General features: G+C 44.2%; 1 protein-coding gene across 2 annotated transcripts in view; it reads right to left on the reverse strand.

Annotated features, from left to right (window-relative positions):
* Positions 1-4,109: 4,109 nt before the first annotated feature.
* The window catches only part of serinc5 (serine incorporator 5), a 193,143-nt gene continuing 173,029 nt past the window's right edge, over positions 4,110-24,223 (reverse strand). For both annotated transcript variants that reach the window (XM_038805580.1, XM_038805579.1), the window contains exons 8-13: positions 21,977-22,072; positions 21,353-21,479; positions 20,077-20,146; positions 17,747-17,786; positions 12,775-12,925; positions 4,110-7,975 (exon numbers count right to left, since the gene is read on the reverse strand). In XM_038805580.1, the coding sequence (XP_038661508.1) occupies positions 7,825-7,975; positions 12,775-12,925; positions 17,747-17,786; positions 20,077-20,146; positions 21,353-21,479; positions 21,977-22,072 (635 nt within the window). In that variant the 3' untranslated portion in view covers positions 4,110-7,824. The remainder of the gene's footprint in view (positions 7,976-12,774; positions 12,926-17,746; positions 17,787-20,076; positions 20,147-21,352; positions 21,480-21,976; positions 22,073-24,223) is intronic.

Below are 24,223 nucleotides of genomic sequence, written 5' to 3' on the forward strand. Positions count from 1 at the left end.
GAGTTCCACAGATTCACCACCCTCTGGCTGAAGAAATTCCACCTCATCTCTGTTTTAAACGATCGTCTCTTTAGTCTGAGATTGCGTCCTCTGTTTTTAGTTTTTCCTACAAGTGAAAACATCCTCTCCACGTTCACTTTATCCAGGCCACGCAGAATCCTATAAGTTTCAATAAGATGCGCCCTCATCCAAACTCTAAACTCCGAGTACAGACCCAGAGTCCTCAACCTCTCCTCATATGACAAGCTCTTCATTCCAGCGATCATTCTTGTGAACCTCATCTGGACCCTTTCCAAGGCCAGCACTTTTACAGCCTCAAAAGTACATTCCTGCTCTTGTATTCTAGCCCTCTCGACGTCCCTTTGTGCTTCTGATTTCCTAAGCATCTTCCCATTTAGAAAATAGTCCATGCCTTAATTTCTCCTTCCAATGTGCACAACCTCACTTTTCCACATTGTACTCCATCTGCCACTCCTTTGCCCACTCTCCTTGCCTGTCTAAGTCCTTCTGCAGCCCGCCTGTTTCCTCAATACTACCTGCCCCTCCACAGATCTTTGTATCATCTGCAAACTTAGCAACAGTGCCTTCACTTTCTTCCTCCAGATCATTAATGTATATTGAGAAAAGTTGCAGTCCCAGCACCAACCCGTGAGGCACACCACTAGTCACCGGCTGCCATCCTGAAAAAGACCCCTTTTCCCCAATCTCTGCCTTCTGCCAGTCAGCCAATCCTCTATCCATGCCAGGATCTTACCCTGAACACCATGGGCTCTTAACTTATTTAACAGTCTCCTCTGCGGCAGCTTGTCAAAGGCTTTCTGGAAATCTAATTTATCACGTCCACTGGTTCTCCTTTGTCTAACTTCCTTGTTACTTCCTCAAACAAATAACAGATGTCAGACCTCCCCTTGTCGAAGCCGTGCTGACTCAGTCCTATTTTATCATGCATTTCCAAGTATTCCGTGATCTCGGCCGGGATTCTTCCCTACCTGGCGGGGTGGGGGGGACCCGGCGTGATGGAGTGGCGTGAACCACTCCGGCGTCGGGCCGCCCCAAAGGTGTGGAAGTCTCCGCACCTTTAGGGGCCAAGCCCTAGCATTGAGGGGCTAGGCCCGTGCTGGAGTGGTTGGCGCTCCGCCAGCCGGCAGAAACGGCCTTTGGCGCCATGCCAGCCGGGGCCGAAGGAACTTCGCCAGCCAGCGGAAGTCCGCGCATGCGCCAGAGCGTCAGCGGGTGCTGACGTCATTCCCGCGCATGCGCAGGGGAGGGGGTCACTTCTGCCTCCGCCATGGTGAAGACTATGGCGAAGGCGGAAGGAAAAGATTGTCCCCACGGCACAGCTCCACCCGCCGATCGGTGGGCCCCGATCGCGGGCCAGGCCACTGTCGGGGCAACCCCTGGGACCAAATCGCCCCACGCCTCCCCCAGGACCCCGGAGCCTGCCCGCGCCGCCTGGTCCCACCGGTAAGGTACGTGGTTTGATCCGGTCCGGCGGGACCGGCATGACAGCGGCGGGACGTCGGTCCGGCGCGATTCCTGCCCCCGCTGAATCTCAGGTGCCGGAGACTTCGGGAGACGGCGGGGACGGGATTGACGCCAGCCCCTGGAGATTCTCCGACCCGGCGGAGGGGTCGGAGAATCCCACCCCTCATCTTTAATAATGGACTCCAAAATCTTATAAATTACTCAAGTCAGGCTAACTGGCCTATAATAAGAATCATAATCACTTATTGTCAGAAGTAGGCTTCAATTAAGTTACTGTGAAAAGCCCCTAGTCGCCACATTCCGGCGCCTGTTCGGGGAGGCTGGTACGGGAATTGAACCCGCGCGATTGCCTTGTTCTGCATTACTAGCCAGCTATTTAGCCCAGTGTGCTAAACCAGCCCCTAATTTGCCATCTTCTGCCTCCCTCCCTTCTTAAACAGGGGTGTTACATTAGCCACTTTCCAGTCCTCTGGGACCCTTCCTGCCTCCAGTGATTCCTGAAAGATCATGACCAGTGCCTCCACAATCTCCTCAGCTATCTCTTTTAGAACCCTGGGGTTTAGTCCATAAGACATAGGAGCAGAATTAGATCACTTGGCCCATCGAGTCTGCTCCACCATTCAATCATGGCTGATATTTTCTCCCAGTCTCCTGCCTTCTCCCCATTACCTCTGATCCCCTTATTAATCAAGAACATATCTATCTCTGTCTTAAAGACACTCAGTGAATTGGCCTCCACAGCCTTATGCGGCAAAGAGTTCCACAGATTCACCACCCTCTGGCTGAAGAAATTCCTCCTCATATCTGTTTTAAAAGGATCGTCCCTTTAGTCTGAGATGGTGTCCTCTGGTTCTAGTTTTTCCTACAAGTGGAAACATCCTCTCCATGTCCACTCTATCCAGGTCTCTCAGTATCTTGTAAGTTTCAATAAAATCCCCTCTTATCCTTCTAAACTCCAACGAGTACAGACCTCGAGTCCTCAAACGTTCCCCATACGACAAGTTCTTCATTCCAGGGATCATTCTTGTGAACCTCCTCTAGACCTTTTCCAAGGCCAGCACATCCTTCCTTAGATACGGCGCCCAAAACTGCTCACAATACTCCAAATGGAGTCTGACCAAAGCCGTATACAGCATCAGTACATCCCTGGTCTTATATTCTAGTCCTCTTGACATGAATGCTAACATTGCATTTGCCTTCTTAACTGCCGACTGAACCTGCGCATTAACCTTAAGAGAATCGTGAACAAGGACTCCCAAGTCCCTTTGTGCTTCTGCTTTCCGAAGCATTTCCCCATTTAGAAAATAGTCATGTCTAAATTCCTACTTCCAAAGTGCATAACCTCACACTTTTCCACATTGTATTACACTTGCCACTTCATTGCCCACTCTCCTAGCCTGTCCAAGTCCTTCTGCAGCCCCCTTGCTTCCTCAATACTATCTGTCCCTCTACAGATCTTTGTATCATCTGCAAACTTAGCAATAGTGCCTTCAGTACCTTCTTCCAGATCGTTAACGTATATTGTAAAAAGTTGTGGTCCCAACACAGACCCCTGAGGCACACCACTAGTTACCGGCTGCCATCCTGAAAAAGACCCCTTTATCCCGACTCTCTGCCTTCTGCCAGTCAGCCAATCCTCGATCCATGCCAGGATCTTACCCTGAACACCATGAGCGCTTAACTTATTTAAGAGTCTCCTATGCGGAGACTGTTAAATAAGTCCATCTGATTTATCCACTTTCAGGCCTTTCAGTTTCCCCAGAACCTTCTCCTTAGCAATGATCACTGCACTCACCTCTGCCCCCTGCAGCTCTGGCATCCCACTAGTGTCTTCCACCGTGAAGACTGATATAAAGTAACTATTCAGTTTGTCTGCCATTTCTTTGTTTCCTATTATTACTTCTCCAGCCACGTTTTCCAGTGGTCTAATGTCTATTTTTGCCTCTCTCTTACCTTTTATATATTGAAAAAAACTTCCTATCTTCCTTTATATTACTAGCTAGCTTGTACTCATACTTCATCTTCTCCCCCCCTTATAGCTTTTTTAGTTGTCCTAAGCTCGCATTTAAAGGCTTCCCAATCCTCTGGCTTCCCACTAATCCTCGCCACTTTGTTTGCTTTTTCTTTAGCTTTTATGCTGTCCCTGACTTCCCTCGTCAGCCATGGATACCTTGTCTTCCCCTTACCATGTTTCCTCCTCCTTGGGTTGAATTTCTGTTGTGCCTCCTGAATAACCCCCAAAAACCCCTGCCATTGCTGTTCCACTGTCTTCCCTGCTCGGCTCCCCTTCCAATCAACTCTGGCCAGCTCCTCCCTCATGTCTTTGTAGTTACCCTTATTTAATTGTAATACTGTTACATCTGATTGCAGTTTCTCCCTCTCAAACTGCAGGGTAAAATCTATCATATTATGGTCACTGCTCACCAAAGGTTCCTTCACCTTAAGGAAGTCTGCCGCATTACACATCACCAAATCCAGAATTGCCTGTTCCCTAGTAGGCTGTCACAAGCGGCTCAGGAAAACCATCTCTTAGACATTCCACAAATTCCTTTTCTTGGGATCCACTTTCATGCAAGTTCTGGCAATTTGATTAAAATAAGATCAAGAAAAACACATCTTCAGAGTAGTGTAACATTCTGTAAATTTTAATTAAACACAGTTCAAAGAGTTCAGAAAAAAAAAACTCCAATTTTAAAAATGTAATAAAAACGATGTCTGCTCATAAGGTAGAAAGTCAGTAAAGCAACATTACATCGTAAATTGAACACAAGAAAAAGTATTAACGTACAATCTTTATTTGACAACATTTAAGGTAGAACTTTGCATTGTACAACCAAGGATAACTTGCGAAAAAAAATTAAAGAATTTAATAAAGTATCAGCAATTCTGTAACTGGATAAATAAAACTTCCATCTTAAATTAGCTTAGGCAATTTTAAGGATGACTTACAATAAGGAATCCATTTTAAATCAATGACTAGCGCAAATAACAGGAAAGGTGCTACACCATAGTCATATCAAAAGATTGCAATGAGAAATACTCGTGTTAAAAATAACCTTGAATGTATGAATAAACCTTTTCCACAGCTTTAAAAAAAATACCAGTTGCCCGTAGCAAAACGTGCACATTAAGGTCCAGGATTTTTGTCATTGTTTGGCGCAGGAACTGTTGCCTCAGAGGAGAGTCTGTGGTCCAGGTATAAAAAGTTATTTAACTCTTGGACACGGAGTGCCATCAAGCAGTTGTAAAATGAGCCACTTTGGAGAAAATCTGTGGCGAGATATGGCCACAGGGAGAAGCCAAAATATCCCACCATATGAAACTTGTAAAACTCCAATTGGGCAGGCAGGCCCATCGTTAGCACCAGTATAGGAATAAAAGCTCACAGGAAACTAATCCTGTATCTGCTGCAAACCACACTCCAACAGTAATAACATTCGTACCAAATGAGGGGGAAAAATATTAGTCAAACTCATACCTGTAACTTTTGACTTTAAATTAATGGTGGTACCCAAGTAATCTTACACAGACTGCAGTTCAGCACACCCAGTTTTAAAGCAATGCTTTTAGGTTTTGTCTTTCCAGAACACAATGTTAGGTACCAAGAAAAAAATAATCATGCATTATAAACTTGCAACCACGTCAAAGCTGCTTGCCCATCTAGGGGCTATTACAACAGCAAAGCTGTAAGTTGCAGTTTTAAATCAAACTCAGTTACCCTCCACATAATTCCCAGAAACAAAAATATCCACAAAGGCACAACCCTCTAAACCAAATTTCACTGTCTGCAATCAATTCTCCTTGAAATATACTGGTGGGTGTACCTCAGAAGGGGAAAGAATCAGATATGGCTGCCATCTCTGAATGAAATACTTTAGGAAGGCTGCACTGAGCAGAAACTGCTTCGTTTTCAATGCGCTCACGAACATTTACACAAAGTGGCCATTATAGTTTTGCATTCTAACATGCACCAAGTTGAAATTTTTAATCACAAATTTAAGAGGTTACTCCCGTGAATGGGGCGTTTGAGCGGGCGAGTGACGTGATGCTCGATTGTCAGTGTATTTCAAGCAACAGCTGTATTTGATTGCTTCATTTCAAGTATGCCCTTGCTGGGATTGAGGAAAGTTTGCCAGAGAACATAGTTACCACCAGCCATTAATGCTACTGGAAAGCAGGCGCGAGATTACGGAGGTAAATAAAATCCACTCAGCTTTATTCTGGGAACATCAGAAGACATTTTAAATCCCCATTCTCCTCAGTCCTGCCAGGTGGGGAATGAAAAATACCGAGCCATCAACTATGTGCTCAGTTTCAGTTCTCGTCAGTGTCAGTCCTTCCTCTATTGGATATATTTATTGCGCAGACGTTTGCTGTAAAACGGGTGCCAGGAAATACAACTCTGCATCATTCAAATTCCCACATGATGCTGGTTTCAGAAAGTCCCGACCTCGTGTACTATTCCACAAAACTAAATCAGCTTTCCTTCGGAAGAAACTTCCTCGGACCAACAAATGGCACAATCACACGTTTTGAACTGTTCACTTTGTATTGGGGTCTTTCACTTCAGAAGATTATAAGAAAAAAAGGTTCTGAACTATTCCTGCCACTCTTCAAAATCTATTGTTCTTCAATTTATCCATTCACCATTTGGGTTTATTCAGAAAGGCCATCAAGACCAAGTTAGCGCACCCCCACCCCCATGGGCCGCAGAGAGTCTTCTTCCTTTGGCCTGTTGGAGATCAATAAGTTTCACCAGACAAAAAAAATTAAGACTAGATTCTTATGCCAATGCAGCTACCACTTGGCTAAAATGGAAGGTAACAGTTGACTCATTTATGACTAGCATTTGGTAAAACGCAGCATAAACTTGATTTATTCCGGTAGGTTTGCTTAATTAACAGCTTGACCTTGTGATCAGCTTTCTGGATGAACTTGGCTGCTGTAACACTAATTTACTTTGCTCTGCACCATGATGTAAATTTACTAGAAATCTTTGCATCAAATACTATTTTTTTTTTACATAACCTACAAGTTAAATAAATACACACTAATACCCGCATCAAAACACTCCATTCAATCAACTCTTTTCTATTTCTTCATAAATTAACATATCACAGGAGATGCAATTCTTTGATTTGATCCAAGCCACCTGGAAGCCTTTCCACATATATCTTCTTTTCCCTTCACTCTCGTCGGCAGGTTGCCAAAATATTTTGGTCCTGAATGTTGCACAAATGTTGCATTACCTCATGGTTCTGATGCAATTGTCTTAAATCTGGAGGCATTTTCCTCTGGATCAACTAACAGAAGAATTAGCATGCGAGGTGGGTGGGTGGAAAGAGTTAGACAATGAAATTCAAATAGGGGAGACATGCACTAAATTTAAATTGATTATTTGATTAACAACATCACTTGCCCCATATATATTCCGAGTAACTACACACCTCTTTTGCATAAATCTCTAAATCTTACTCCTACCATATTTTTATGGAAAGGTTTGACGACTACATTACCCCTACTATATTTTAATGGAAAGGTTTGATATTTTACATGTTTTGTTCGTTACTAAGCACTGAAACTCTCAGTTTTCCTTTCAGTGTAGAAATTATTCAGGAGTAAAAACCCACATCTCCACATGCATTAGGCAGGGGAGACAAGACAAGTCATTCTTACCCAGATTTGTACATAGATTACAGTACCAGTGTAAATTAGGACAAACACGAATTGGGATCCAGTTGTAGCTTGCTGGACTTCAATTTACCAGACCTACTGAGGTCCAATGATTTCTTGACAACCTTTAGGTTACTCAATGTATATAATATTTCTTTCTGCATATAAAATGATACTGTGCTGTATATACGCATGATATTAAATTCAAATTGCTTATTTTCCTAATGCAAGGTCAATGTATGCCAACAATTCAACATCTTTCCTGTGAACCTCTAGACATCCCCTTCCATGTGATGCTCCCATTCCACCCATGCCCATCTCCCTCCCCTCAAATATTCTCCTCCTCCACCTTGTCACTTGAACCTCTGGACAAATCAACAGTATTGTGTGTTCCCAATCAAACTCAACAATTACTGATGAGGGTATCTTACACCACCCTGAAATACTATCACAACGGAATTGTAGAAATATCATAAAACATATAAAAGGTTGTTGACAGAGTCTGTAACCATATATATATATATATAAAAAAAGTCCACAGCTAGAGTACAATACAGTAAGATGGGCCAAACTGTTGCAATAGACAACAGGGCAGGTATTTAACATGATAAGTTAGGATGGATGAAGTATGTGGGGAAACTGGAGGTCATGGGAGGTTAAAAAAAATTACACTGAAAATTCACGGTTTGGACAACACATGGGAGCAATAAGGGTCCATAAAAACAGCAAGATACACAGCCAACAGGAAGCCATCTTAATCCAGAAAGTGGAGACGTTCCGAGGCACAAACAGATTTTCTAGATTGACATCGGCATACCTGTGAACAGAGAAACATTTAATTTTTAAAAATGGAACTGCTGTTGAGGACAGATAGAGAGAAAATAAATTTGCTACTCATGGCTTTTGTCTGTTAGGCAATCTGGTAAACTCAAAATATTTTATGTCTTTCAAACCACTGGAATTTAAAAGCAGTTCATTAGTGCTCGTTATTTCAAATTCAACTGATGTTCCATTAGGTAATGTGCCTGTTTACCAATTCATTTTAAGCGGCATTGGTCGAAAATGGTAACTATCTAATCTTTCAAGCCATGTCCAAAATTAAACACCAATATCTCTACATCCCCAAGGTTTCATGCACCATAACATTCACCCTCGAAGGTGAAGCTTTCAATAAAGACTCCAGCTGAATTTACTCAACAATGGAAACTCTAACCACAAGCAGCACTATGATGTTGTGCATGGTGCAGCAGGAAAGGCATGGGCTGACATCTGCAATCTCCACTCAGTCAATAAGGTAACTGAGTAAGTGGCTAAAAGAGCAGGAAACCACAAACATGACTCTATGAGCAACAGATTATTACCCTTCACTTTGTTGAAGCCTGGAATTGGGTCAACTCCTAGCTCTTGACTGCACCACGGAAGGAGGCCACACTGTGTCTGTGGCAGTTCTCTACCTAGTGACAATCCCCATCTTTTTCCCTGCAGATTTAGCCTTTCAAATATTTCCTCTTTGAATAATGATCCAATTTTGAAAGCCATGATTGAATCTCCCTCCAACACATTCTCAGACCTAACCACTCACTATGTAAAAAAAAGGTTTTACTCATGTCACCATTGCTTCTTTTGCCAATCACTTTTGATCCGTTCCCTCTGGTTCTTGATCCTTCTAACATTATGAATAGTTTCCCATCAACGCTGTTAAGACCCTTCATGATTTTGAACACCTCTATCCAATCTCCTCTCGGCCTTCTCTCCTTCAAGGAGATCAGTCCTAGCTTCTCCAATCTCTGTACAGCACTCTGTTCCTTAATCCTGGAGCCACTCTTGTGAACATTTTCCAAACCCTCGCGAATGCTTTCACAGAACTGGATACAATACTCCAGTTCAGGCGAAACCACAGTTTTCCATAACTTCCTTGCTTTTGTACTCCTCTATTTATAAAGTCAAGGATTCTGATTAACTGCTCTCTGAACCTGCCCTGCCACCTTTGATAATCTGTGCACACTTACCCCCCAGGTCCCTCTGCACCTTCACCCCCCTTTCAGCGAATCGCAAGAAATAGTAGTAGGCCATTTGGCCCCTCCAGCCTGCACCACCATTCAAATGAAAAATGAATGAAAATCGCTTATTGTCACGAGTAGGCTTCAATGAAGTTACTGTGAAAAGCCCCTAGTCGCCACATTCCGGCGCCTATCCGGGGAGGCTGGTACGGGAATAAGATCAATACGGGATCAATACAAGTACGGGAATAAGTTCAATAAGATCACGGCTGATCTGATTGTAGCCTTAAATCCTGTCCCCCGTAAAATTTAACTGTAACTCAGCCTTGGATAGATCCAAAGAGCCAACCTCCATGCTCTCTGGGGAAGAGAATTCTAAAAACCAATAATGAACAGAGACAAAATTCCTCTTCATCTCCATCTTACACGGGATAGCTCTTATTTTCAAACTGTGCCCCCTGGTTCCAGATTCCCCCACATCCTCTCAGTATCTACTCTGTCAGCCCCCCATAGAATTTAATATGTTTTAGCATTGCTGCCTCACGGCGCCGAGGCCCCAGGTTCAATCCCGGCTCTGGGTCACTGTCCGTGAGGAGTTTGCACATTCTCCCCGTTTTGTGTGGGTTTCGTACCCACAACCCAAAGATGTGCAGGGTAGGTGGATTGGCCACACTAAATTTCCCCTTATTTGGAAAAAATGAATTTGGTACTCTAAATTTATTTTAAAAAGAAGAAATTTAATATGTTTAAATAATATAATCTCCCATTCTTCTAAATTCTGAGTATAGGCCCAACATTTCTCCACACAAGACAACCCCTTCAGCCCAGGAATCAGGTGAGTGTACATTCTCTGATCTGCTATCAATGCAAGTATATATCTGTTTTAAGTACAGAGACCAAAATAGTACATGGCATTCTAGGTATGGTCTCACCAATGCCTTGTGCAGTTGTAGCAAGATTTCACTACTTCTATACTCTATCCGCCTTGCAATAAAACTCAACATTCCATTTGGCTTCCTAATTACTTGCTCTACCTGCAGGCTAATTTTTTATGATTCATCTGCAAGAGCACCCAGCATTCTGTAGTCTCCCCAGATTTAAATAAAATTCTGCTTTTCTGTTAGACATAGAATTTACAGTGCAGGAGGCCATTCTGCACCAGCTCTTGGAAAGAGTACCCTACCCAAGCCCACATCTCCACCCTATCCCCATAACCCAGTAACCCCACCCAACACGAAGGGCAATTTTGGACACTAAGGGCAATTTAGAATGGCCAATCCACCTAACCTGCACATCATTGGACTGCGGGAGGAAACCGGAGCACCCGGAGGAAACCCACGCACACAGGGAGAACGTGCAGAGTCCACACAGGCAATGACCCAAGCCGGGAATTGAACCTGGGATCCTGGAGCTGTGAAACAATTGTGCTAACCACTATGCTACCGTGCTGTTCTTCCTGCCAAAGCGTACAATCTCATATTTTCCCACATTATACTCCATCTGCCAACTTTTTGCCCTCTCACTTACCCCATCTTTGCAGACACATTATGCCCTCCTCACAACTTGCTTTCCTATCCATCAGTGTACCATCAGCAAATTTATTATTCATCCAAGTCATTAATACAGATTATAAATAGTTGAGGCCCCAGCACGGATCCCTGTGGCACTCCGCTAGTTACAGTTTGACAATCTGAAAATAACCCACTTCTCCCGACTCTCCGTTTCCAATCAGTTAGCCGCCAACTCTCTATCAATGCTAATATATCAGCCCCAAAACCATGAGCTCTTATCTTGCGCAGTAACCTTTATCTGACTCTTCAAAGAAATCTAATAAATCCTCAAAGAAATTTAACAAATTTGTCAAACACATTCATTTTTCGTAAAACCATGTTGATTCTGCTTGATTGTATTTGGATTTTAGGAATGTCGTGCTACAACCTCCTTAAAAATGGATTGTAGCATTTTTCCTGTGAGAGATGCAAGGCGAATATAATTTGGCCTTGCTTCTGCCTCCCTCCTTCCTTGATTAGTGGTGTTATATTTGAGATTGTCCAATCCGCTAGGACTTTTCCAGAATCTAAGGAATTTTCAAAGATTACAATCAACGCACCTCTTTGTGGCAACCTCTAGATTGGAGTCCTGTGTGGCACAAGAATGATGGGGGAAAAGGGCCTTGCTGTTTTGCAGTAAACATCTACAGAGCACCCAGCAAGATTCCAGGACAAGAATCAGCAAAAGGGATTTGCATGCATTGGTCAGAAATCTCCGGCCATGGGGATTCTCTTCTCCCACTGGCAGGCATCCCTACCCTCAGGTCTCCCGGCGGCATGGGATGGCTTCAATGGGAAATTCCATTGATGAGCCTCGGGAAGAGAGAATCCCACCGCCTGCAAACGGTGTGTCGCCAAGAAACACGCGGCTAAGGGAACCAGAAACTCCAGCTCACTCTCTCACAATATTATTGAATGTTGCCTATGTTGCTCCAGTTTCCTTCTTCCTCATTAAGTCTTTATTTTCCTAATTTAAAAAAAAATGGATAATAAAAATGTAAATCAGCTAAGAGAGTCGCCATAGATATATTGGGTTGAATGACCTCCCACTGTGTTGTGTCATTCCGTGTTCACATTCTAATCAAAAATAGACTGCATGGTGCACGTAATAATATTTCTACCATACTGGACAAATGATAATCCAGAAAATACAAATTCCTACCCCACTTCATGGAACCTGGTGAACATGTTATGGCTTTGGTCATAAGTGATTCGTGACTCTTCACCAAGCACTTGACATTCCCAATGATCTCCTGGTCAGCCTCCCAAATCCTGCCCTTCCTAAACCTGAGGTCATCTGAAACTCTGCTGCCTTTGTGCTTACTCGCACAAAGTCTCATTCACCCAACACTGACTGACCTGCATCAGCTCCTGGTCAAGCAGTGCCTCAATTTGCACATTTTTATCCTTATGTTCATGTCCTCGGCCCTCCCTGTCTCTGTGATCTCATCCAGCTCAACAGCCATCAAAGATCTCTGTACTCATCTGACAGGTATGCAGTCTTTTCTGGCAGAGAAACACAACTAAAGCAGCCCGGCCAAGCTCAACAAAAGAAGTTAAGGATAGCTCCTCTGTCAGAAAATGCAAGCAGAAACCTCAGGATTCCTTTTCTTGGCTGGCTAACAAGATTGTAGCACAAATAAACAAAGTGCAAACCGAGTGCTCCCAAGCTCCAATATATTTAGGTTCATAATGCAGTTCGACAAAATAATCCTAATGCTCATCAATTTCTGTTCTAGATAGATAAATTGGAGCAATTTCAGTGATTGATAGATTTATATATGTGCATAGGCTGACTAAAAGGAGACAAATTGATTTCAGTACTCAATTGTCCTTTTTAAAATCATTATCTACGACAAACAGGGAATCCAATAGTGCCTGTATTTATCATCATTGTGGTTCCTACATTAAAACAGTGGCTACATTTCAAAAGCATGTCATTGCCTGTAAAACATGGCAAGACACCCCAACATCCCGTGGTCATGAAAGCGCTATACAAATGCAGGTCTTCAGCCTAATTTTTTATAATAGCTCTATTACGCAGAAATTGCCAGAAATGTACTTACTCAAACCAGTTTGTTAATATCATCATCACATATAGGGAGCCAAGGAAAAAGACAAAGTGGAAGAAGGAGTAACTGTACACAACGGCAGTGTTTTCATTGTGGATCACCTTCTGGATTCCTTTCTCAGCTCCATCTACTTTACAGTCACCTGCTGTAGGGAGGTAAACAGGTCAACACAGTTAGAAAATTGATCAAGTACAACAATTGATGAGAACCCCACCAGCACATACATTAAATATTCAATCCGGCTTGAGTGAATATGCAAGATTGCTCACAAAATAAAAAGACATAGTTGTGGAGTACAGGTAGAGTATGTCAAATCAGGCAGATTTTTCTTCCCTGCACTCAAGCAAACTTTGGTCCCACCTAACCCAGCTCGGAAAAGTTTGGGGAGTTGCCAAGTACGGATCAGCTTTGCAGTCGTATCATTTCCTGCACACGAGTGAACCTTGGCCCTATTCAACCTAGTGCAGATGTGGCAGAGACGGTTGAATTAACTCTGGAAAAGACTCTTGCAGGATCCCAAGATGTAGAGTATTTATCCATAAGGATCAGAGCATATGTCTGTTCTTGCTACAATACATGACACCTGTATTGAGCTCGATGCCATTAAGGCTACCCAAATAGATGCCCGCAGGCTTAAATGCAAATATTGCACTTGATTCTCAAATGGGTGCCTTCTGGTAGCTGGTCTATGTCAGTTCAAAGAAAGTAATGAAAGAGTACTGTACAATCTTGCCAGAACAGTAAACAAAATAGTTTTCAGTGACAGCTACAGGATATTTTTAACATCATTTCAGTTTGACTGATATTTTCTCATTTCAAACAGGGTGTGTTGATGTATGGGAAGGCATGCAAGTATTATTAAATCCAGTGCCTGAGAAATTAATTAATATCAGCAGTGACAATGCCAATAACTTAAAGTGCTTTGCAACCCTATCACGTGGTGTTCTTGCATTCACTGAATCAAGGCGTTCAAATTTCTCCCCTAACCCCCGGAAATCCGACAAGTTATGGAATTTGACTCGGACTCGTTCCCCAGCTTGCCAGAGTGGAGGTACTCTACCCGTACATGCGCCTGTCGACTAACAACTAAAGATTATGGGGTAACATTGCAACTCCAATGTGGTGCAAGATGCCTGGCAGCAGTCATCTCACTGGAGATGGGGAAATCATAGAATTTACAGAGCAGAAGAGGCCATTCGGCCCATCGAGTGTACACCGGCCCTTGAAAGAGCACCCTACCTAAGCCCACACTTCCACCCTATCCCAACAACCCCACCTAACGTTTGGATACTATGGGCAATTTAGCGTTACCAATCCACCTTACCTGCACACCTTTGGACTATTGGAGGAAACCGGAGCACCCGGCAGAAACCCACGCAGGCACGGGAAGAACGTGCAGATTCTGCACAGACAGTGACCAAAGCCGGGATTTGAACCTGGGTCCCTGGTGCTGTGAAGCAACAGTGCTAGTCACTGTGCTACCGTGCCACCCCAAGAGTCAGGCACTTCCTCATCTTGGGGTAGAGGAGGTGGAGAGGGAAATGGAATTTAAAAAATGGAGGAGATTACTATAATCAAGCCATTATCCCACACTATCTCTCGACTGACTCAAAAATATCATGGGCAAAGTCCTGGAGTGGCTCAAGTTCCCATATGGGCCAGTTAGTAAATGGCCCAGGGTCACTAGTTTCGCAGAGGGGGGAAAAAGGAGTTTAGAGAAAGGACACATTGCATTGTTTTCTATTTGATAAATACATTTCAGATTATCCAGAGAAAGTAATCACAACTAACAGATTCCTTTCAGGTTCTATATATTATGTGCTTGTTTCGGCTATGGTTTGCTCAATGTAAAATAAACTTCATTTCTTTTGAGAAAACACAGAAGTGATGAAACTGCGGCTTTGGAAGGAAATCAGCAGCTAAACATAGCGCAGTTTATGTTGCCTACTGTAAGTTGGCACTGAAATACAACCAGGTTTCCTTATGAAAATAACAACTATAATCAAAAGAGAAAAGGGTTTCAATTTGAATGTTATTGCCTGTTATGTAGAGAAGCCTGATGTGGCACATCTCTGAAGGTCTGTTTGGATCCCGCCAGGGTCACTCACCTCCTGACCTCATTACAGCCGTGGTTAAAATGAACTGAAATGAAAATCGCTTATTGTCACAAGTAGGCTTCAATGAAGTTACTGTGAAAAGCCCCTAGTCGCCACATTCCGGCGCCTATTCAGGGAAGCTGGTACAGGAATTGAACCGTGCTCCTGGCCTGCCTTGCTCTGCTTTCAAAGCCAGCGATTTAGCCCTGCGCTAAACAGCCCCAGATGGACAAAACATGGACATGGACAAAGATAAAACATGGACAAAAGAGCTGAACTCCGGAGGTGAGGCGAGAGAGACGCCCTTGAAATCAAGACAGCATTTGATCTAGTATTGCATCAAGGAGCCCGAACAAAACTGGAGTCAATGGGAAAACTCTCCACTGGTTGGATTCATACTTGGCACAAAGGACGATGGCTGTGGTTGTTCGAGGTCAGTCATCTCAGTCACGGGATATCATTGCAGGAATTCCTCAGGCAAGGGTCCTCGGCCCAACCATCTTCAGCTGCTTCATCAATGCCCTTCTTTCGAACATAAGGGGCGAAATTCTCTGACCCCCAGCAGGGTCGGAGAATCGCCTGGGGCCGCCTAAAATCCCGCCCCCGCCGTGGCATAGATTCTCCGCCACCCGGGAAGTGGAGGCGGCGGAATCTCGCCACTCCGATTGGAGAGGCCCCTGCGGTGATTCTCCGGCCCGGATGGGCCGAAGTCCCGCCACTGGGAGGCCTCTCCCGCCGCTGAGGTTTAAATCATCTCTGGAACGGCTGGATCAGCGGCGCGAGCGGGCCCCCAGGGTCCTGGGGGGGGGGGCGGGGGGCGATCGAACCCCGGGGGGTGCCCCCACGGAGGCCTGGCCCGCGATCGGGGCCCCCGCTCAGACTCTGGGCCAGTGCCGTGGGTGCACTATTTCTTCTTCCGCGGCCGCCATGGCGGAAGCGGAAGAGAACCCCACATCGCGCATGCGCCGGCAGTGACGTCAGCGGCCAGCTGCTGCTGATGTCACTGCTGGCGCATGCGTGGACCAGCGAAAGCCTTTCGGCCAGCCCCGCTGCCGGGGGCGCCAGTTTTTTGCGCCAGTCTTCTGGTGCCAACCGCTCCGGCGCGGGGCTGGCCCCCAAAGGTGGGGAGAATTCCCCACCTTTGGGGAGGCCCGACCCCTGAGTGGTTGGCGCCACTCCCCTACTCTGGGACCCTCCGTCACGCCAGGTATGGGAGAATGCCGCCCCAGGTCAGAAGTGGGGATGTTTGCGGATGACTGCATAATGTTCAGCACCATTCGCAACTCCTCAGATACTGAAGCAGTCCATGTCCAAATGCAGCAAGACCTGGACAACATCCGGGCTTGGGCTGACAAGTGGGAAGTAACATTTGCGCCTCACGAAAAGTGCCAGACAATGACCATCTCCAAAAGAGAGAATCAAACCATCAACCCATGACATTCAATGGCATTACCATCACTGAATCCTCCACTGGGTGTTACCACTGACCAGAAACTGACCTGGACTAGCCATATAAATGCTGTGCTTATAAGAACCTGCTGGAAGCTAGGAATCCCGCAGTGAGTAACTAATCTCCCGATTCACAAAACCCTGTCCGCCATCTACAGGGCACAAGTCAGGAGTGTGATGAAATACTCCCTACTAGCCGAAGTGGGCTGCCTTGTCCTGGATGGTGTCGAGCTTCTGGAGTGTTGTTGGTGCTGCACTCATCCAGGCAAGTGGGAGTATTCCATTACACTTCTGACTTGTGTCATTAAGCTCATTTAAATAACCGGACCCAGCTTTTACCCAGCACACGGGAGTCAACAGCCACGCCTGTGAGTCCTCAACCAGGTGCCGTTTGGCACTGGTTTCCACAAACGGGGACCAGGTGTGACAGCAGCTCAGGGGGTTTTGCAGGCCATTAGACACACCTGGGTGGTCAGGGAGCCTGACACTCCCCTGGCTCCTGGGCCCTGCCAGGGGTTGGGCCTGGAAAGGGGGGGGGGGGGTCCAGAAAGCGGGGTGGGGGCAGTGTAGAGATCAGGGCAGCCAGTCCAAACGGCGGCCAGCGATCTGCGAGGAGCTAGTCCTGTTTAAGTGCGGTCACGACGGGGAGAAAGTCCCCAAGGTCCAAAAAACCAACAAAAGTGCCGTTGAATAGCACAGTGAATCTCGGTGTTACAGTCACCGAGAAACACCTTGTCAAACACATCCAAAAGCAGACTTTGATTTATTTCCACTGAATCGTGTCCACATCTCCTCCTTGCCTCCGCAACAATTGCCATTGTTTGGAGAGCAGCAAACAAGGCAAATTTGTAACAGCAAACTAGAATAGACGCCTAAAGGGGCAGTCTGCTCGATAACTTATTGTTGCAGTTTAGCAGTGTAAGTTGTGCTGTTGCTTCATAGAACTGAAAGGAGATGACCAAGTTTACGCTCTGAACATAATTGGAAGTGCTTTGAAACCCTTGGTCAGTAATCTGATATAATCTGTGCATTTTACTGTGAACAAATCTCTACGGATTATGGATAACTCCATAAAACTTGGAATCTGTCTTCACCGCAACTGTAATCGTCTCTGTAAAGAAAGAGGGACTTGCATGCATCCTTAAGAAAAGGCGGTGTTTTATGGGAAATATTTTCTTGCTTTCTAAATAGCCAATAAGTAGAATCTACTAAGGACCGGTTTGTCTGCCTGTGACTTGAGACAGTGGCGGTGAAATTGGAGATGGTGGGAGCACAAAGCAGCTGGTTTCACATTTGTTGCCCCGTGTATAATCCGCGTGAAATTCGGACAACTGGTGTGATTCTGTGTCCCCAGCCTACGCTCAATTCCACCCCCCGGTTTGTTTGTTTCCAAACTTGAGTAATGCAAGATTGGAACTTACCATCTTCATCTGACGTGAAGCAGAAGCAGCAGCGAGCTTCCTGTAAGACAATGAGATGTTACATTAAAACACCGCTTATCATGTCAAACAGGACCTTGGGCAGAGTTCTCCCATTCTAACACAGTCTCACTAATGCTCGGAGATGAACAATACTGTCAGCTTTTTCCCTTTGCATGCCATTCTTCCACATTTTGATGTTTTGCAATTATCCTCCTTTTCAGGTCACAATTCCACACAAGTTGTACAAACTTAGGCCTCCGCCTGGCACTCAATTATAGTAACCACTGAGAAAAATGTATAAGCAGCAACAAGGACTGCACTTCACCTCCAACCAAGACATTGTCCAATGGATGGGAGGGGATGGCAGAACGGTTTATTGTTTAGGGACAAACACATGTAAATCCTCCCCTATCACAACTTGGTGTGGCTGATTCTTTACAACACTATGTTCACTATAGGATCCCCTTCACCTCACAAGCTGCCGAGGCTCAAAATTACTTTCTGAAGAGCAACTAAGGACGTTCAATCTCCGTCAGCTTTATTTTGTTTTTCTGAAAATATTTTTATTGGAATTTTAGTACTTAATATCAAAACTTTGCAGGACAATATAAAAACAACATCTCAAGAGTCACAAGTTGCCACCGCATCTGTGGGAATAGTCCCAATAACATCCTTTCATTATTTACATTAGTGTGCATCGTACATGTTGAAGAAAAAATAAATTATTTACAGCAACAGAGTCATATCAAAACTACAATTATCAAATATCTGTCAGCCTTTGCGTAGGTAGCTCGAAATCAGAACAATGTAACTATCAGTCTGCGACCACACCCAAAGTGAAGACGCTAACAATAATTATTACATAGTATATATTGAAGAAATTCACTCAGCAATTTATTCAAGCTTACTTTCAAGCCGTTTCACTGCTGGGATTTTTTGTATTTCAACACCATGAATGAAATGACGTTGCAAGCCATGCTGTGGAGGATTTGATCTCCAGTACACAGAATGTAGGTGTAAGTATTCAGAGTACTTAGGAACAGGCCATGAAATGAAAGCACATGTGCATACCAACAGGCTGTTGCAAGCTCACTTCAGTTCGGCCTATTTGAATGGTTGCGTGGCCTGCAATTTTGCTTTAACATACTGGGCATACATTTATAATTAAAGTTATTCCGCCCACCAAACTCTCAAAATATTATTCCGGGAATAAACATATAAATTCTATTAAAATATCAACATCTTTTTGATACACTTCTGAAACAGAAACACTAGATTATAGCCATAAACTTTTGTCAATCTAAAATGTTTCTTTGGAAAAATATCCTTTACTGCAGGTGGAGGGAGGCGAGATTAGATTGAAAAGTTAAACGATAGACACACCCAAGATCCACAATATCATTCAGACATTAATCTATTCATTTTCAACGATATGCATTTGACAGGAAAAATCCCATCAGGACCCACTTTCTAAAAATTGACTTAAAGCTGGAAAATCCCTTTCCAAAAACAATTCCAAGGCAGATTTTTAAAAGTTAATAAAAAAATTTTAAAAATTGAGCCGCTCATTTATCTTTATTATTTTCAGTTGGCTAGTTCACTTGCATAAAGAAAATGGTTCCTTTCATAGAATCCCTACAGTACAAAAGGAGGTCATTCGGCCTATCAAGTCTGCACTGTCCCTTCGAACACACACTCTACTCATGAACACACACTCTACTCATGCCCACTCACCCGTTCATGCAGCCATACCCCCGTAACCCATGACTGAACCTGCATATCCCTGAACATCAAGGGCAATTTATCGTGGCCAATCCACCTCACAAACCCATCTTTGGATTTCCATAACATCAAGGCCATTTTGTGAAGTTTTTCACAGACCTGCAAAATGTCCCACTGGTTAAAATGCCACAAAGATCCGGTTGGCAATATGTTTTTCTTTATCTAATAATAAATTATAAACCACACCCACACCCCTACCCCACCCCAGGCATCATGCACGGACAAGCCACAGCGTTTGCATAGAACAAAAGTCAATGAAACAGCATTGGGACATGTAAGAAACAAGGGTATGACAGATTGAAACTAATCTTATGTCCAGGCATAGTGGATGGGATCCTCTATCCCGCCGCACCCGTTTTCTGGTGTGGCGCACCCGCACCAGAGACGGGATTCTCTGTCCCGGCAACCGGCCAATGGGGTTTCCCATTGTGGGCACCCCCAGCTGCTGAGAAATCCGTGGGCATTAGTGCACTGCCGGCGAAACGGGGGATCCCGACCCAGAATCCCGCTCAGTTTCTTCCACTTTGACAAATCCGATATATACTCACAATTGGCTCAGAGTTTGGGATCCTGCTCACTCCCAGCGTTGCTGAGCTGGAACGGGTCGTGGAGGTTAGGCTAAAAACAGAAACAACATTTTTGAAAACACATTTCTGAATTCAGATTGGGGTTTCTACTGCTCAATAACCCATTAATCACAAAATGGCAACAACACTAATGCCTCACTTGTCCACTCCCGTGCTTTTCCAGATTATAGCAGCATTGATAATCTCAGCACAGAGGCCAAATGCTTCCCCCTAGCCTTGTGGCTCAGTTGTCTGATGGCATTGTTTTTAAAGTTTCACCATCAAAATGCTTAACACACATAACCTGCCTCCTCCTGGAGCTGCTGCAAATCTGAAGCATTGTTTAACGCTCTACATAGTTTCCACTTGACCTTTAGTTGCATGAATGCATTTTTAGAGCAGCCCTCTCCGGTCCTAATTAACAGCCAGAAAACTGACTGCAATTCGGCCCAAGTCGACTCTGCTTTTAAGCAGGCTGCTGAAGATCAATCCAACAGAGATAACAGAGTAAAGGGCCCATCCCACGCCTCTCACCAGCACAGCTTCAATTCTGCATCAGTAAACACCAACAGCAGCTTTCCTCCCCTCCCCCTCACAGGCAGGAAAAAGCTGCCACTGCACAGGACGTTATAAAAAAAAGTTTGCAGTTTTAAAATAAAAATAAAGGCAAATCTGAAACCATTCAAGTGTTTTTAAATGGTTGCATTCAGAGTTCATGTTCTAGCCAGACTGCAATTGTTTTTTGAATTTTAATTTTAATTTTAAAAAAGGAAACACAAAATCTAGCAGAAACAAACGAGTGAGGACTCCAAATGATCGAGTGTTGGTGTTTAAAATGCAGTTTTCAGTGATTACAGGGGCAGATGCCATCCAGAACTGGAAGTGTTCTCTTCCCTCAACAGATTGCTACATTCCATCCAAAATTACCAGAAACAGGCTGTACAATTGCAAACTTACAGCTTCCAAATCGGACAGCAACATTTGTGTTAATTCCTGATATGATGGATGAGAACTAGCCAATGTCCACATTTATTTAACGCAGTTTCAGTGTGCGCATCCACTTCTGCAACTGAAATTGCAGAATTAGACAGCGCTGAGAGCAACACTGCAGTCCAAAAGAGTATTGGACGAGAGGGCTTTCTCACTCGTCACAATGATTCTGTTTGGGATCAGCGCCACTCAGAAAGTCTGATCCCTGTAAGCATGTCCGGATACTGGCTTATCTGTCTTGGAACAGCAAAGCAAGAGATTAACTTACCAGGCGTACAACACGCAGCCATACATGATAATAGCTCCCAGCATAGAAACAAGCTTGTCATCCGTTTGAAGACCATTGCCCAATAGCTGAGGAGTGCATATTGTGGTGTTCACGTTCCCCTTCATAACTGTAGGGAAAGGAAGAACTGTGAGTTCCACTAAACCTTTAGAGACATGACAATTTTATTCAAAAGAAACATACAAACAAGGCGCAGGAGGCCATTCAGCCCCTCGAGTCTGCTCCGCTATTTAATAAGATCATGGTGATCTGACAGGAACCTCAAACCCTGCCTACCCCCGATAACTCATCACCCCTTCTCCCTTGCTTACCAAGCATCCGCCTTAAAAATATGCAAGAACTCTGCTTCCATGACCTTTTCAGGAAGAGTGTTCCAAAGACTCTCAGCCGTCGAAGAAAACATTTTGCCTCGTCTTTTTAAATGGCCGACCACTTATTTTTAAAAGGTGACCACCTAGTTCCCGATTCTCCCACAAGAAACATCCTCTCCGCATCCACGCTGTCAAGACCCCTCAGGGTCTCATATGTTTGAATAAATCAAAACAAACAATTTGTTACAAAAAACAGGAATTTAATTATTTTGGCTATTGGGAAATATGTACGTACCATATTCTGGAGGTGCATTGGCCAGTGCAGAGAAGGTAAGATACATCACATAACAGCTGATTACCCCCGACTGTAGGAGGCCTGAGTTAGGCTGATCTAGAAAAAAAAAAGGAATCATTTAAGAGAATTGGACAAGACTAATAGCTAATGTTTGCTTTTATTTTGGCTAATATGTGAAACACTCAGAGCAAGGAAATAATATTAATTATATTAAAATGGTGGCTAGTGCATGAATTTGATTAGTGCCAACAGGATTTGATCCATCTCCCCCAGAGACCGGGCCAGATACATAACCAGCCTCGTTGTGCCCTACCCGTGGTAAACATCACGGCATCTTGCTGCAGCTCAGTGAGTAACCCATCAGTTTTGGTGGCACTGGAAGATTCCGCTGGTGCGAGGGGTTGTAAAAAGTGAACCAGCAGCTGAAAATCACGTGGGAAGTGAGGATGCATTGTCTACAATGCTGGCAAGGGGCTGGTTTAGCACAGTGGGCTAAACAGCTGTCTTGTAATGCAGAACAAAGCAACAGCGCAGGTTCAATTCCCGTACCGACCTCCCCGAACGGGCGCTGGGATGTGGTGACTAGGGGCTTTTCACAGTAACTTCATTGAAGACTACTTGTGCTTAAGCAATTATTATATTATACAAGAATAACTCTTTAAACACAAAGGCCTGGAAATTCTGCTCATTGGCATTATGGTGCCGAAGTTTTGCAGAATGTTCAACACAAAATACATTCAGAGCAATTGCAGTTACCCCGATCTTTTGTGATTGTTTTATAAACATTCCTCCCACAAAACTGGCCACAGCCCTAGGATAATTTCAGCACCACTGGGAGTTTTGAATAATTGGCACTCATTAGAGGCCTTTGGGAAGGCTCCAAAAACTAAGTTGTTTTCTTTCAGCTTCAATGACACTAATAGCACTATTTTATAAGCTTTTGAATGTATTTTATAAAATAAACTGACTACTGTATCATATTGTAACTAGGAAATGAATCTGTAATTTTGAAAAAATGTAATTTTCAGTCTGTCACGAGGCCATGTCCCTTTATTTTTGAAGCTGCGACTTTTCAACTGGATGGAAACAGCCACTGCAAAGAGATTTGTAAGAAAGCAGATGAGACAGGGGCAGCACCGTGCCGCAGTGGGTTAGCCCTGCTTCCTCACGGCGCAGAGGTCCCGGTTCGATCCCGGCTCTGGGTCACAGTCCGTGTGGAGTTTGCACATTCTCCCCGTGTTTGCGTGGGTTTCACCCCCACAACCCAAAGATGTGCAAGGTAGGTAAATTGCCCCTCAATTGGAAAAATGAATTGGGTACTCCAAATTTATAAAAATAAAACAAAAAGAAAGCAGACGAGACAGGCTCAGAGCTCGCCCTCCCTCTCTCTTTGGAAGAAGTGTCTTATCTAGTTCGGAAGGCAACCTTGCTGAAATCTACAAACGAATTGAGATCTCGTTATAATTGCAACATCTTCTACATCTAATCCCCTCCATGAAGAAACCATCCAGTCCAAATCGGCCGCAATATTTAAAAATCAATGCCTCAAGGGCAATCAAAGAACACGTAACTGTTTATTCTTTTAACTTTTTTTATTGGGCTCTACCTTCCCTTATCTCAGATACCTGTGTGTCAGGATGTGGGCGCAGCAGGGCGTGGGCCTAAATGACTGCATATGAGCCAAATGCTTGACATCACATTTTTAAAGGCTAGTATATAGGTATAGCAAGTCATTGGAAAAACTAAAAGGTCATCATTTATTGTGAGGGGAATTGATTACAAAAGTAGGGAGTTATGCTCCAGTTTTACAGGACATTGATGAGACCGCATCTGGAGTATTACGTACCGTGGTCTTATTTAAAGGAATGATGTAAATGGGCAAAGAGAAAATCCAAGAAAGTTTACTGGACTAATACCAGGAATGGGTGGGTTGTCCTGTGAGGAATGGTTAGACAGGTTAGGCTTGTATCCACTGGCGTTTAGAAGAGTAAGAGGGGCAGCACGGTGGCACAGTGGTTAGCACTGCTGCCTCATGGCGCCGAGGTCCCAGGTTCGATCCCGGCTCTGGGTCACTGTCTGTGTGGAGTTTGCACATTCTCCCCGTGTTTGCGTGGGTTTCGCCCCCACAACCCAAAGATGTGCAGGCTAGGTGGATTGACCATGCTAAATTGCCCCTTAATTGGAAAAATGAATTGGCTAATCTAAATTTATTTAAAAAAAAGAAGAGTAAGAGGCGACTTGATCGAA

Source organism: Scyliorhinus canicula, chromosome 8 (genome assembly GCF_902713615.1).
Source record: "Scyliorhinus canicula chromosome 8, sScyCan1.1, whole genome shotgun sequence".
NCBI lineage: Eukaryota > Metazoa > Chordata > Chondrichthyes > Carcharhiniformes > Scyliorhinidae > Scyliorhinus > Scyliorhinus canicula.